A 15,679-nucleotide genomic window follows, 5' to 3' on the forward strand; every position below is an offset into this window, starting at 1 on the left:
TGGATACCCAAGATCATTGAAGCTTTCTGCTTAAATAATGGGACTATCAGTTTTCATCCATGCTTGCAAAATTACAATACTAGATACATCTTAGTTGTAATATTTACATATTAAGTATTGGATAGAACTCTCCCTGTCCTATAGAGGCAACACCCAGTATACTGATGTCTAAATCAAATTGTTAGTTCCCACCACACTAGACCTCTTCAAGCACGTGGAAGTTGGTAAAGTCATTTATATCCCAGGTTTACCTACGCTCCCATTGATTGAATAGGTCTACACACTACTCTAGCTATGACTAACAATTCCAATAAAACTGTTACCATAGCAACTGCTGAATTTCAGTAGTTACCCAGTTTGGCTTCTTGGGTTTTTTCCTCCATTGTACACCTGTTCTCAACTGTTGGGAACCTGGAGATGATCCTAAGTCTCACATGTATTATGTATTTTTTTTTTAAATGAGGAATTGGCCATTGTTTTTAGCAATGCTTGGGAGAGTTCCAGATGCAATTGTTACAGTACCTAGTAGAATCTCATTTTATTACTTGCATCCTCCCACTTACTGTTTTAAGACTAGCTGAATGCAGATTCCTTAGCTTTACATTAATCACTTTTTCCTTGCATATTGCATCTTTGCTTTGTTTACTCTTTTGCTTGATGATGAGTTCTGAAGGACTCAAATGCTTGCACAGTATTTTGTGACCTTTGTTTACTTAATAAAGCTATTGCCCTAATACAGATTTTGAATTTAAAATCTCTTTTGATAAGCACTGCTCTTTAGTTTCCTTGGCTACAAAGTTAGAAAATATTCAAAGTTTATGATGCATTGCCATGGATAGTGGTTAATTTATGTGAAAGATAACAGAAAAGACAAGTGTCTGAGCTTTTTTGTTTTCATCAACTCCTGTGGTGGTCATAGAAGCTTAAGGAAAGCCATTATTCTTTTAGAAAATGTGTGATCTTGTAGGCACAGTAATGTTCAGGGTAATTATATTAAGGTGGGGGTGTTTTGCATCAAAATATGGCATGAGCTTTAAGGGACCTAGTCTGCTTCACAATTATAAAAATCAAAAGGTGACTGGCTCCACGGAAGCTTATGTCACCATAAACATTAGGTTGCTATCCTGTTCAGCAGTTATGAGATAGTAATCTGGACTGATAACCTAAGCATTCACATTTATGGTCATTAACCACTGAACACGACCCCCAATACCTTTTCAGTCTGGTAATCTCCCAACCAAAGGGTTCCCAGGGCACTGGGAAATGAAGTACAGTGGTCTGGTTGCAGGGCACATTAAAGGCAAGCAGTGTGGGCTGAAGAAATCAGCATAGATCTGGGGAAAATAAGTACAATTTAGGAAATTGAAATTCCCCGTGCAAACACGTGCATCTTTAGTGCAAGCTCCCTGTACATGGTCACTTCTGACCAAGTCTCCTTTTGATTTATGGTAACTAAGGCAAACCTGTCATGGGGTTTTTCTGGCAAGAAGGGGTTTCCCTAAGTGGAGCTATGAACCCTGGTCTTCCACAGTCCTAGTCCACTCAGACCACTACACCATGTTGTGCAGTCAACCATTATCTTTCAGTTTTTTCTGCTTCTCAACCAGTTTGTTGAAAGTTTGCCTTGCAAGAGTATTCTTTTATGAATGAATGAATGAATCTTTATTTGTATACCGCTATTCCAATGATTTAGTTATTCGATCCAAGAAGCAATTGCTAGATCAAAAACTAGCAGCTTTTTACATGCTTTGAAAGCCACTGTAGTCTTTCACCAAATCCCTCTGATACAGCCCTATTAGATACCAACTGTTTCTAGTCTCATGCAGCACCTAGTTGACATAGAGCTGGTAGGTGAGGTGGCTGGGCTAAACAGGCAGGAGTGTAACTGATGTTACTACTGTACCTTTAACAAAGTACAGTATTCAACAAGAGTAGAAATAGTAGATAGACTAGGAGGTAATTTTGAATGAGGCTATGAGGATAAGAAAAAAACCCAAACATCATCATACCCAAGTCCTGTGGAAATGCTTGTTGTGTACACTGCTGTGCAATCTTCATGTTTGTTTGAAAGCAAGTCCCACTAAGTCAGAGCAATGTTAAAACTTTAGTTAATGAAGATTAACTCCCAAATAAGTGCACATTACTTTTTGATCCATATTTTTAAAAAGGAGGTTCAGGACAGACAGAATGTAGGAGAAATTCCTGGAAGACATGATTATCAGTAGCTTCCATTTGTGTCTCCTATATTATGTTCCCTCTAGTATCAAAGACAGTATGCCTCTGCCAATTACTGGGGAGTATGGGGGAACTACTGTACTCATGTCCTCCTTGTGGGCTTCACATAATCCAATATTAGAGTACTGGACAAGATATGCTTTGTTCTAAACTACTTTGGCTCTCATGTAAAAGGCCAGGCACTTAAGAGTCTGCTTACAAACAGCCGATGTGATCATTATGTTAATACATCATCAAGGGATTCAACAAGGATTTGTTCACAAATATCTTGTCTTCTTAAAATAAGAGTTTTTTATATTTTCAACTATACTGAAAACATGAAATACAATATAGGGAACAATCTCACCAGTTAAATTCATGTTCTGATAAACTACAGAAAACAATATAAAACTATAAGTAAATCTAGAGTGTATTAATTACAAGCTGTTTAGGTCCAAAGGCAACTCGTGCAAACAAATAAATGGTTGCCTTTTTCTGTTAAAGTGCTGAGGCAACTCCCCCAGAAGAATCATAGAATCATAGAGTTGGAAGAGACCACTAGGGCCATCCAGTCCAACCCCCTGCCATGCAGGAAATCCATATCAAAGCATCCCTGACAGATGGCCATCCAGCCTCTGTTTAAAGACCTCCAAGGAAGGAGACTCTATCACCTTCCGAGGAAGTGCATTCCACTGTCGAACAGCCCTTACTGTCAGGAAGTTCCTCCTAATGTTCAGGTGGAATCTCTTTTCCTGTAGCTTGCATCCATTGTTCCGGGTCCTGTTCTCTGGAGCAGCAGAAAACAAGCTTGCTCCCTCCTCAATATGACATCCTTTCAAATATTTAAACAGGGCTATCATATCACCTCTTAACCTTCTTTTCTCCAGGCTAAACATCCCCAGCAACCTCAGTCGTTCCTCATAGGGCATGGTTTCCAGATCCTTCACCATGTCTCTTTGATAATTGTTACAGTAAGAACACAAAGGAAGGTGCCCCCTGTAGTTTCCTTGAGTTGGAGTTATGGCATCATCTTAGTTCAGGATCCTGTTTCATGCCCACCTTGATGCTCTAGCATGTCAAATTCTACTACAGATGGAAAATTCCTATTTAAATATACTTATGCAGAAGCAGCATAGGCAATAGCAAGGAAATTTATAAAATGTTTTTAAAACCCTGAATAAGTGGAAAGTCTTTAATATATGGCAATGATTCAACATTTTTATGTTGTTGCAAAGTCTATATGCCACTTGGCACATATTTCACATATGGTCAAGCAATTTTACATTATTTCAGTGCAGAAAATTCATGCTCCCATGATTCCTCTGGCGGGGAGATTATTGTCGGGGGGGGGGGGGTATTATTCTCTTTCACAGGGGCCATGGAAAAAAAACTAGTAATAGTACTGGAGGATCACCTGACAAAGTGCATGCAAAATAAGCACACATATGACATGAGGCAACTCTCCTATTTAGCTAAAAGGTTATGCCTACTGTATATACTCATGTATAAGTCTAGAAATCTTAGTCAAAAAATTGACCCCAAAAACCTAGGTTGACTTATCCACAGGTCAATGTAAATACTATACTTTAACTCTTATTAAAGAGAGAACCATCCCTGGTGAAACGCAAGAGTGCAATCTGTCCTGGAAGCACTGACCTCTCTCTGCTTTCTCTTCCATCCATCTTTCAGTGTGAGCCAAAAGCATTATGCCTGCCAGAATTTTGTAGGTTCTTTGGCATTGTTTTCCTTTGCTTCATCATTTAGATCCTTTGTTACATGTCCCTAAGTTTTACCCTCGACCTATCCACGGGTCATATCAAAATCCATAATTTTGCCCACAAAACCTGCCATCAACTTATACATGAGGTCGACTTATAGTCGAGTATATACGGTAGATCTATCCCACTGCAATCACTGTAACCTGCACTAATCCTTTATGTGTCTACTCAGAAGCAAGGCCCATCATGTTTAATGAGGAATACTTCCTGGTTACAGCAAAGGATGACAACATTTAATACTTAATTTCTTGCCTTTCAATGTACTGCAGTCAAAGTCTTATCACTGAAGAACTCTCCCCAACTCAAAGTATTTTTAGCTTAAGGCCAGTTTATGCTATTCATTCTGAAGAAGAAATTTGACCAATCTGAAGCAGATCACTTTTGCCCCTTTAAAAGCGGCTGCATACAAATCAAAGGTGAAACATGAAGAAAAGTAAAATACAAACTGGGACTTGGACAGCCCACTGTGCTAGGAGGACCTGTTACATGACACTTCGCAGCTAATAGGTCCTATGGTTTCACAGATTTGGTTTTATAGTATACCTATAATCATCACAAATTCTTAAGCATTCTTATGAGAACTATGAACGGCTTTCTTCAGTACTTTTCACTGTCTTCTTCTCTGGATCAAACTGAGTGCTTTCATACAAAATCTTGTTTTTTATCCCTTCTTGAATCATGCGTTGCTGAATTCGTAATTTTGCATTACTGTACCTACAATAGATCCTTAAGAAAGAAAAACAAAAACTTGAATGATTCCCTCACCCACATTACAGAGTAATAATTCTAATACTCATCCAGATTTTATCATATCAAACGAAATAGTACATCAGACAACAGAAATGTTTTACATTTTTTCCAGCTAATGGGACTACCTGAATAGGTTTGTGTATGTTTGTCTCTGTATATCTGTACTGTGAGAACTGAAAAACAGTCCTTCCATCTCATATATCTTCCAGTTGGCACAAAAGTATGTTGTGGAGACTGCTCTCAACATCCCCACTCTACAGCTGAAGGGGCATTAAAAAAAAAACCCTACTGTTTTCCATGCTACTTCCACCCACTGCAAAAACTGACATTAAAAGAAAAGAAAGCACATCTGTGTAAAACTCTGGAAATAAGAAAATTAGAAACAAGATATATTTGGGGGGGAGAAGAAAATTTTATAATTTGTATCAAGGGATTTGTTGTAAACCTGAGTAAATGAATATATTGGCCACCTATGCAATTTTTTGAAAAACACATCAGATAACAAAATACTGGACTTCTAGAGGCAGTGCATGTGTATGCTTAGGAAAAGCCTAGCATGTTATAGAATCTAAAATACATTTTCAGCATGTGTGTGGCTGCAAGAGTAGGATAGTATTCAAACTTATAAGTTGCCTCATAGTTACAGAAACGTAATACACACCAACATCCCAGTGTTGTCAAGATAAAACCTCCCATTCCAAAGTCACAGGATCGTCTCACTCTGCCTGAGTGGAGGAAAAGAGGAGCTTATTTATATTCAAGAAGGCAGACAAATACATCAATTAAGAATACAGCAAAAACACAAAACAAATATTTTTAAATGCCAATTTCCACAGTTAAACCCAGCTTTGGATATTCTATAGGACACATTATGGTTATACAGAGTAATTGTGTTAAACCACAGAATGGCAGACTGTGAATAATTTGACAAGCACACTCACATCAGATAAAGTTGAGAAAATGGAATAAAGGGTAAACACAGGTAAACCTGTTTTTACTAACTTGCAAAAATATAGGCTCAGTAGCCAATATGGGGGCAACAGATATGACTTCCGTTGACTAAAGTTAAGCAATGTTAGTTGCTGATTTTAGTTGACAAGATCAAAAATAATCCAACGGTTCAGAAGTTCAAGAACTGTTACAAATTTTGTGTACGTCTTTGCTAGGAAGAGAGAAAGAAGCAGGCAGCACTTTGAACTGTTGGTCAATTGCTAAGTGTATTACAGTGGTCCATAGTTCTCAGAAGAGAATGGAACCATAGGAAGGGACAATGGAAATGCATAAAGTAATATACGCAAGACACACCAATAGTTTTACATGGGCCCTTACTTACTAGTTGCCAAAAAGTGTCCAAGGCCCACCGTGACACCACCCAAAGATCCATAGAGCACTGATTCTCGAGCACAAGGGACATTTTTGACGTCAAGTATTCCCAGCAGCTTAAAAGACTTGAAAGAAATTAAATATATCACATAAGCACAGTTTCAGAAAGTAACATATTTTTATTAACTAGTTTTCAAGCCAACAAACAGGACCAAGTACCAAATCAACAAGGCACCAGACTCATTACAAGAAAGGATTCCTGCCCATTTAGTAACTGTGAAGAAACAATGTGGCTTCCCCTTCTGAGCTAAAAGGATAGAAAATATATACTTGAAAAAGTGTCTAATTAATTATCATAGGGAATTAGTTTATCTTGTTAATCATTATAATAACATACTAAATTTTTAAGAGAAACACTTTTGCCATGCTATCCTGTTAGTTAAAGTTCTTCTTGTGGTTTGATGGCATTTTATGGTCACTAGCAATGGATACATCTCAATAGGCAAAATGCCCATCAGATCACCTCAGTCATTTGGACAGTCACTTTGCAGGCTAGAAAGGGATAGTAAAAGAAAAAAAGATCACTGTGGAGTACAGAGCCATGGACAGCTGTATACAACTATGTTTGGACAGCAGAGACATGTCCTTCTTGATTCTGCTGATCTCTCAATGACCCATGAAGCCATCAATTCATCAAGCTTCTGGGTCATCTTACTGGACTGGGAAACACCATATTTTGGTGTTTCTCACACATCTACAGAATGTCCCTATGTGCCAGCTCACAGTTACAGGAGGATTGGGGTGTCGTGCCATCACCTAGTTGTTTCTTCTTTTGTAACGTTTTGGGTCTTGTACTAGTGTCTGGATTGTGTGATGCATTGAATGAATGAATACAGCAAAACGACACCAACATGACAGAAATGTCAGTGGCTAAGGAGTTCATTATATCAAGGAATGGGTATATGGCTGGTTCTCAAAAGGGTTATACTCCACTCTCTTAGGGCTCAGATTTGTACATTGAGCTTCTCCTAGAACTGGTGTTGCTCCCAGATAACAAAGTGGCAGTATTGCCAGGACTACCGGTATCTTTTGTCTCTGTAAATTAGTATCTTGAACACTGCCTTTTCCTGGAGGTGAAAAATTAGGCTTCAGATTATTTATGTTGTGATAACTGCCACACTTTTGGAAAGATACGACAGCCAACGTGAACAAATCTGGTCAGGAAAAACCTGCAATAGGGTTACCTTAGGTTTGGCATAAGTCTGAAATCACTTAAGGCACACAGCTAACAACAAGGAAACCACAACTGCCTCATCAGGCATCTTTTGCACTGTCTTAATTGGCTCTCAGTTAGTTCCCAGGCCTCTGTCAAAGTGTTGGTTTTAATTTAACTTAATTTGTGATACTAGGAACAAAGTATCCCAAAATCCAGGAAATAAAATCTGTCTCCATTAGCAATGCATTGTTCCCAGTGCCACGTATCCAGGAGGGACCATTTGCATAGCTATCCCTCCAAAGAACACCACCAACACCTTGAGAAAATGCAAGCCTGCGGCTAACAGTCATTTTATAATTGTTTTCCTCCTGTACGGTTCTTAATACCTTTGTCTGATGGAAAAGCCAGTGGAGCTTCAGAATATTACATCTTGTACTTTGTGCATTTTGTAGTGGCCTATATATTTTTGCCCCTGGTTTCCACTCTATTAAATGCATCTGAGGAAGTAGACTGGAGTCTAGGAAAGCTCATGCTTTTGTGGATTCTGGATGTAAACATGTAGTACACATAAACATGTAAAATGTGTTTTGCAAAACGTTTTCTTGACCTTTTAGGTCTACCAAAAAAGACTACAATTGTACCTATTCTAAAATTGTGGAAACTAAAGACCACTTTTCAATCTTGTATTGAGAATTTTGGTCCTTCTTTCTTCCATGTTCTTCTCCAATGTTGCTGGGCGACTGCAGGAAATTCTGTTAGCAACTGTGGACAAGATAATGATTTATTGACGGTTTGACAAGTACTGCCACCATTTGAGGTACAAAACTGGAATAGGTATGTGGAATCAGAAACAAAATTCAATTATTAGTCTCAGCTAGAGAGTACACACCCATTAAATGTACATGTGTCTATGTGTGAGAGAGCTGGCGTGGCAGAGTGGTGTGAGTGTTGGACTACAACTTCGGGGACCAGGATCCGATTCCCAATTCGGCCATGAAACCCACTGGGTGACAATGGGCAAGTCACACTCTCTCAGCCTCAGAGGAAGGCAATGGCAAACCTCCTCTGAACAAACTGTGCTATGGCCACATTCCCATTTACAGATTAATCGGTGTGCAATCCAAATTGATGGATCAGTTTGACAGTGGAGCATGGTTCCCATTACATTTGCTCCGACTGCATTTTTTCCCTCCAAAATAATTCACTCGTGGTTCCCATTCACAAATGAATCAATTCAAAATGATTCGTTTCCAGTCGGCCAAAGGGGAAATCTGAATCGATTCTGATCCGCCTGTGGTTCACTCTTGCGCAGAATTGATTTATCAAGAAAGAAGCGGGGAAAAATCAGCGTCAAAAAGACATGGTTGACATGGGTCTAGCGCATGCTCCCCTTCTTAGAATGGCTTCAGCAATTTGGATTAAGTGGGAACCAGGGTCCTCTGAACTGGTTCAGACCGATTCATCATCTGGTTTAAAAGGTAGTGGGAATGAGGGCTATGAAAACCCTTTGACAGGTTCATTTCAGGGTCACTATAAGTGGGAAAGGGCTTGAAGGCACACCACAAGAAGAGCGCGTGTGTGAATGTGCCTTCAAGTCCCCTGCTGTCTTTAGGCACCCCATGAATGTCATGGGTTTTCCTTAGGCATGGAGTATTCAAGAAGTGGTTTTGCCATTGACATCCTTCGAGATGCAGCTGACAGCACCTTTGGCGTCTCCCAACCAAGCACTTACCAGGGCTGGCCCTGCTTAGCTCCTAAGGGATCTGGTGACGTGACTTTAGGGTGGCACTCAGGCCACCCTAAAGGTGGACCTGAACCCTGGTCCTTAGAGCTGTCATCCAAAGGTCATCCACTACCCCTCGCCTTAAGAGTCTGGAATGGTAGGTTGCATCTGCACTGGGGTAATAATGCGTTTTGGGAGCGGTTTAACTGCCACGGCTCCATGCTATGGCATTCTGGGAACTGTCCTTGGTTGTGGCACCAGAGTCATTCCCCTGCGGAGACCCCACAGCCCCGCTTACCTTCTCGGGCTCCTCCTGCTCGCCTTCTCCCCCGGCCGCCATGACAGAGCCTGCCTTCTCCTTCTGTCCACAAAGCCCTACCATAGAGATGAAAGCCTGAGCTGCGCAGAGGGGCCCCGACAGGGAGAGAGAAAGAAGTGGCCGCTCTAGCCGTCCACGTCTCCTTTCCTTAAAATGGCTCCTCCTTCGTCTCTATGATGCGTGCGCACAGAGAGAGAAGGAGAAGGCTGGCGGGCGCCATTTTAGGTCCGCACCGCAGAGGAGATTCTGTTGCAAGCGAGGATCCTTTGTTCGGCGAGATGGGTCACGGAGCAGGGCGCGCTCCCGCACGCGCACGCGCTTCCTCGCGCTCTCTCTGCCCCTCCCTTCCCAGTGGATGTGTGCTTGCGTGCACGCGCGCTCGCTAGGTCTCTTCTTTTCCCGCTTTAGGGCGGCCTCGCGCACAACGGCTTTGTGGGCTCGCTCCCGCTCCCTCTTCCCGCCACAACTGTTAATCACTTTTACCTCAGGAGTAGTCTCCCCGCTCTGGGGATACACACACACACACACACACACACACACATATATATATATATACACACATTTTCAGATATATATATATATATATATACACATTTTCAGATATATATATATATATATATATAAAAGAGTAACAAAAACATATATTATAGTAATATATATATATGTATGTATCTGTTACTGTTATTTCCTTCACACAGCTTTCCTCATATATATATATATATATATATATGAAATAATAACTATAATATAATAAAATATAATAATACAATATATATATATATATATATATATACTGTTATTATTTCTTTCACACAGCTTTCCTATAGGAAATAATAACTATAATATAATAAAATATAATAATACAGTAATGCACACTATATAATAATAATATTTCCTTCACACAACTTTCCTCACAAATAAATCGATGTGTTTAACCGACGCAGCTTGCTTGTTAACATGTTGTTCCCGGCCTCCATGAGGAGAGGCGGGTGAGAAATAATGTATTATTTTCAATTATTATTATTTTGTTACTGTTATTGTTATTTCCTTCGCACAGCTTTCCTCACGATATTCCCTCGCCAAATACACACACACACACACACACATACAGAGTGGGGGAATATTGTTAGGAAATAATAATAGTAACAACAACAATAAAAGATAATACATTATTTATGGCAGTTATGAGGATTGGAATTTTAGATGAGTCAGGAGGAGGAAGATTAAGGAAAATTGAGTTATGAAAGGAGAAGGTAAACAGAGGGAGAGAAGGAAAGAGTAGACTGAAGAAGGGATCCTCCAAGACGAAGAGAGGAGAGACATTTTCCTTAGATAAAAGAATCACATTCTATTTGATACTCTCCACCTCATATATTCTACTTATATAACTTGCATGTATGTTTTATGTTCTTTGTGTTTGCTGATTGGAATGATATGTATTTTAATTAATAAATTTTTTTTTAAAAAAATATTAAATAATACATTATTTCTTACCCGCCACCTGCCCTCATGGATGGGGGTGGGGGAAAACAACAGTTAACAACCAAGTATAAGTTAAAACACATCAGTTTTAAAAGGAGGAATAAGATACGTATTAAAAACAATCCACATTTGAAATTCATCATTTAAAATTCAGAATTTTAAAACTATCTAGATAAGCCTGCTTAAACAGACTGGTCTTTAATGTTCTTTTAAACTTGGGCAACTTAAAAATACATGTACTCCTATAAGTGTGAATTCATGCTGAAAATGGAGGACATTTTGGCATTCCTGGACAGAAAGTTGATAATAATATTAATAACAATAACATTATTATTATTAATTTCTCACCCGCCTCTTCATGGATGGAGGCGGGGAACAACAGCAATTAACAAACAAGTGTCAGTTAAAAAACATCAGTTAAAATAACTGCCACAAATGTGGAGGGCAGACTATAATTTACTAAATGCATTTTAAGAACACATTGATGGCATAGCTGTATAATGATTAAAAGAGTTTCAGTGTTCTTTAAAGTATTAGATTCAACAGAATAGCATTAAGCTTCTAAGAAAATATTTAAAGGATAGTACAAATTGAGTATCCTTTATCCAAAATGCTTGGCGCCAGAGGTGCTTCAGATTTGGGATTTTTTCAGATTTTGAAATGTTTGCAAATAGATAATGAGATATCTTTTGAAAAGGGACCCAGTCTAAACGTGAAATTCATTTATGTTTCATATACGCCTCAGACACATAGCCTGAATGTAATTTTATACAATATTTTAAAATAATTTTATGCATGAAACAAAGTTTGTGTACATTGGACCATCAGAAAGCAAAGGTATTACAGTCTGAGCCACTCATGTAAAAGGTTTTGGATTTTGGAGGGTTTTGGTTTTTGGATAAGGAATGTTCAACCTGTATCTTGTAAGTCAGCATTTGCAGTCCTCAATAACTTGTTTTGAAAAGCAGGGTAAATGAGTTTACATGATTAAAATGTGTATGTAATAAACTGTTACTTGTGCAATCTATTTCTTACAGATAACTTTAACAAATTTACTGAAGGTTACTCAAGACATTTCTTTGATAATTTTCAATTTCTCTGTGTCTACTGTTAATGAATAGATTTAGCTCCATCTGCCATCTAGCGGTTGCATATGAATTTGCCTTGGATTTCAAGAAATGTAGTTTGTCCCATTGCGTAAATTCTCTGTCCTGACGTTGATTAATGTAACCATTGGTTAAAATGATTTAGAAGTGAGCCTGCTGTAGAAGCACATTTATAATGCTTTGGGCAAACGTACAGTATTCTCCCTAGAGATGAGAAATAGTATGTTAAAATCAAGCTATAACATAAAGAGGAAAATTAGCAAATCATTTTTTAAACTAAAGTGATTGGCTTAAATTGGAATTTCAGAATTAACAGAATTCAAGAATTAAATTATTCATTGTATTATTAACTAACTGTAAGACAAACATTATTGAGAACCTAACAAATTTTACATTTCCCATCAGATTGTTTACACAAAGCCCAAGTATGCTGGATTTTTGTAAAATGACTTTGTTTTTGTAAATCCTTCAAGATGAGGGAATTAGAAGGTTTAGCTCACAAGATCCAACAACTTACAGTGGAACCTCGCCATACGCGGGGGATCCGTTCCGGATCCTGCCGCGTATGGCGATTTCCGCCTATGCTCGAGCCCCATTGTAAACGATGGGGCTCGTGCACGGCGGCGCGGAGGTGCGCGGGGTGCAATGGGACGCGCCGCCCCTTCCGTCCCGCGCGCGCGCCGCGGCTGTGGCACGCCCGCCTATGGCGAGGTTCCACTGTACTTTACTTCATGACTAGACTGTGATATTTTAGTTAATTCCAAGGTTAAAATATTTTAAAGCAGTAAGTAGTAAAGGCAGAAAAAGAAAGACATGCTAAGACTTAAATCCATTAGATGAACTGAATCCATGGAATCTAGTGTTGACTCAGCTACAAGTAAATTTCCATAGGTTCAGTTGGCCTACTATAGTTGGATTTTGGCCTAAAACATTTACAGCCATATTATTCATTTTAGGACATCATTTCAATAAGAGTTAATACTGAACTTTTAAATATACATGTATTAGGAATGATGTTACATTGAATACAGTGGGACATTTTCAGAAATAAATTGTTTTGAATTACAAATCTGCAACTATTTATATGGATCAACGTTCTTGTATTCACAGAACTGTAATCAGTAGGTTTACAATGCTTATCACTTGTTGGACAGGTAGGATATGTGTGAATAGAGTCGTCAACCCCTCCCCCTTGCAAAAACACACAAGTGATTTATGCTATCAGAATTGGCAGTGTTGATTGTGTCTGAGCTATGTGTAGTTTAGTGCTGGATGCAGAGCTTTTCTGCTGCAAACAATTTTTCTGCTGCTTTTCAAGCTGATTTTTTTGGCAGAACCTGTGGATTTCAAATATTTTTCTGGTCAGGGTGGAGCATCCATGGATAGCCTCACCCCATTATTGTCAATGGTGGTGCATGCATGGGGCTGCACCAGCGTGGTCATGTGCATGTTGCTCATCCATTGGCAATAATGGGACTTGCGGTCTTGTGCTTTTTAGTATCAGGGAAGGAGCTGGAATGAAACCCCTGCCAATATAGAGGGCCAACTGTAGTAAAAATTAAACTTGGTAAGAGTTACTTGATTATGTCCCACAACTTAGTGATAAATAAAAAATAATTTCAAACAATTGTGTTATCATACAAGCAATTATTTCTGACCTGTCTCTAAAACTGTTTTGAAGGTACTTGTATCATCATCATCATCATCACCACCTCCTCCTCCTTCTCCTTCTCCTCCTCCATTGTTAGTTGCCACTATGTACCTACCCCTTGTTTAAAGTTTAAAGCAATGGCAAGGATATTTTTGTTAGGAGTTACATTCATTGGGGTAATATGTTGAAGAAATAGGAAGGCATATGTTCAAGCTAGCACTGAGCAAGACCACTTTATTTATATTCCAAGTGGCTCATAAATTATTTTTAAAAAGCAGTATTATTGTATTAAAAGATTATTAAATTGCTTATTATTATACAACACCTGAATTAAAAACATTTTTAAAAACAGTATCTGTATTTTCTTTTGCCATACTTGCCCAAGAAGAAGAGACAGATTTGTAGATTGTAAACCTGAGGGCAGGGAACCGTCTAATTAAACAGATTGTATGTACAGTGCTGTGTAAATTTACAGCGCTTTATAAATAAAGGTTAATAATAATAATTATTATAATTTCTGAAATAATCATTTCCAGAGTATTTTTAAATTAGTCCAAAGGGCACAGGTTTGGCCAATCCTTGCTTAAGGCATAGATTAAGAGACACATTTTCAGATATATATATATATTTTAATTGCTAGGAAAAATGCAGATGTTGGAAGGAAGGAGTTAATACCACAAAAAGGGATCAAGATGGGCAAAGGACAGATACGTGAATGTGATACCTTGGATTACTAAGGTCCCAGCTAAATGATTATTAAGAGTGCTAAACATATAGTAAAGTAACACAGTTCTTCTGGCAGGTATAGAGATTGGATAGGGACTTGGAAGAACTAAAGGAATAAAGATATTTGAAAAAGTAAGTTGAGATGGATTCAGTAAGAAATAGCAAGTCAATGAAAGCAGTGTAGCAATGCATGCAGAGATATGAGCAAAGTGTGATACATTAAAAGAGGTAGAAAAATTTAAATAGGAAAAAAGTAAGACTAAGAAGCAAACTAGAAAAAAATATGAAAATTACAGTAGTCCATCTGCAAAAGAGTAGAAAAATAAACCATTGTATTTGCTAACAAAAATGGGAGGGTGATTTTAGCAAGATTTAAGTGTCAAAATGAGTGTTTGGGAAGCAATCTGAATAAAAGAGCATCAGAATTATCAAAAAACATTAAGTTTCTATACCTGGGAAGAAGGAAAAAGTGATGAAATACCTACAAAAAGAGAGATAAGAAACATGACTCATTTGAAGGACACAAAATTAAGATACCAAGACCTTGTGAGCTATTTAAAATACTAGACGGGGAAGATAATGAAGGCAGAAGTAGCAAAGCAGGATTGCAGGTTGTCTCAGCACAGCTGAGCTACTGAATACTAAATGTGTAACAAGATCAAGGAAATGACATGCACTCATGGAAGGAGGGAAATTTCATTTGAAAAGGGGGAAAAAATGAATAACTTCAAAGAAACAAAAACCTGACAAAAACATGGAGGAAATGGACCATAAGGTCCTTCACTTTAATTATCTCAGAGTCCCTAAATTCAGTGTAAAACCTTCGTATTCAGCTTGACTTTGTATAAATAGTATGGGATCTGTGATCTAATTGGAGCAGGAAAGAAGGTTGTGATTAATATTAGGACAAGGAAGCTGGTGGTTGCATTGGCCTTCAAGATCAGGAGGATGTACTTAAAATCAAATAAAGATACTTGGTGACTGTTAGGGATTTTTTTGTTTTTGTTAGGACCACAAAGAACATACTAGTTTATTTTTCTTCATGCACATGAGAGTTTTCTTTACCTACAGGTGTGGGTGGAAAGGGAGAGATTCTTTAATTTCAGAGCTTTTGAAAACCTTTCATTATGATCCTGACAGAGTTTTAAGATCCTTAGGGAAGGACTTCATAGGCACATTTTCTAAGGATATAGATGAAAGCCTTTGTGAGAGATTAGGGGCCATTACAGACGGCCCTAAAAGGGCAATCAATCTGGTGTTCTTCCGGCCCAAAAAGGAGCAGCAAAATGCTACCCCTTTTTGGGGCGGTTAAGGAGAGGCTTTCCTGCCACGGCTCCAGCCTTTCGGCACTCCTGCAGAGTGTGGCATATAAACGCTGCTGAAGTGCTGTG

General features: G+C 38.5%; 1 protein-coding gene across 1 annotated transcript; it reads right to left on the reverse strand.

Moving 5' to 3' along the window:
- Positions 1-439: 439 nt before the first annotated feature.
- Positions 440-9,813, reverse strand: COX20 (cytochrome c oxidase assembly factor COX20). Its single transcript, XM_089529802.1, has 4 exons — positions 9,303-9,813; positions 6,076-6,190; positions 5,404-5,467; positions 440-4,718 (listed from the first exon to the last, which is right to left on the reverse strand). The coding sequence occupies exons 1-4, from the start codon at positions 9,384-9,386 to the stop codon at positions 4,574-4,576; spliced, it is 408 nt and encodes a 135-aa protein (XP_089385928.1). The 5' UTR covers positions 9,387-9,813; the 3' UTR covers positions 440-4,573.
- Between the last annotated feature and the right edge of the window lie 5,866 nt (positions 9,814-15,679).

Source organism: Sceloporus occidentalis, unplaced genomic scaffold (genome assembly GCF_023333645.1).
Source record: "Sceloporus occidentalis isolate IW3139 unplaced genomic scaffold, rSceOcc1.0.p SCAF_6, whole genome shotgun sequence".
Classification (NCBI taxonomy): Eukaryota; Metazoa; Chordata; class Lepidosauria; order Squamata; family Phrynosomatidae; genus Sceloporus; species Sceloporus occidentalis.

Excerpts from the sequence above, each read along its gene's own strand:
- COX20 (XM_089529802.1), bottom strand. The coding sequence starts at position 9,386 with ATGGTAGGGCTTTGTGGACAGAAGGAGAAGGCAGGCTCTGTCATGGCG. Across the intron at positions 6,191-9,302 it reads AGCAGGAGGAGCCCGAGAAG|TCTTTTAAGCTGCTGGGAAT; the intron begins GTAAGCGGGGCT and ends ATTTCTTTCAAG. Across the intron at positions 5,468-6,075 it reads TGGACACTTTTTGGCAACTA|GCAGAGTGAGACGATCCTGT; the intron begins GTAAGTAAGGGC and ends TCCTCCACTCAG.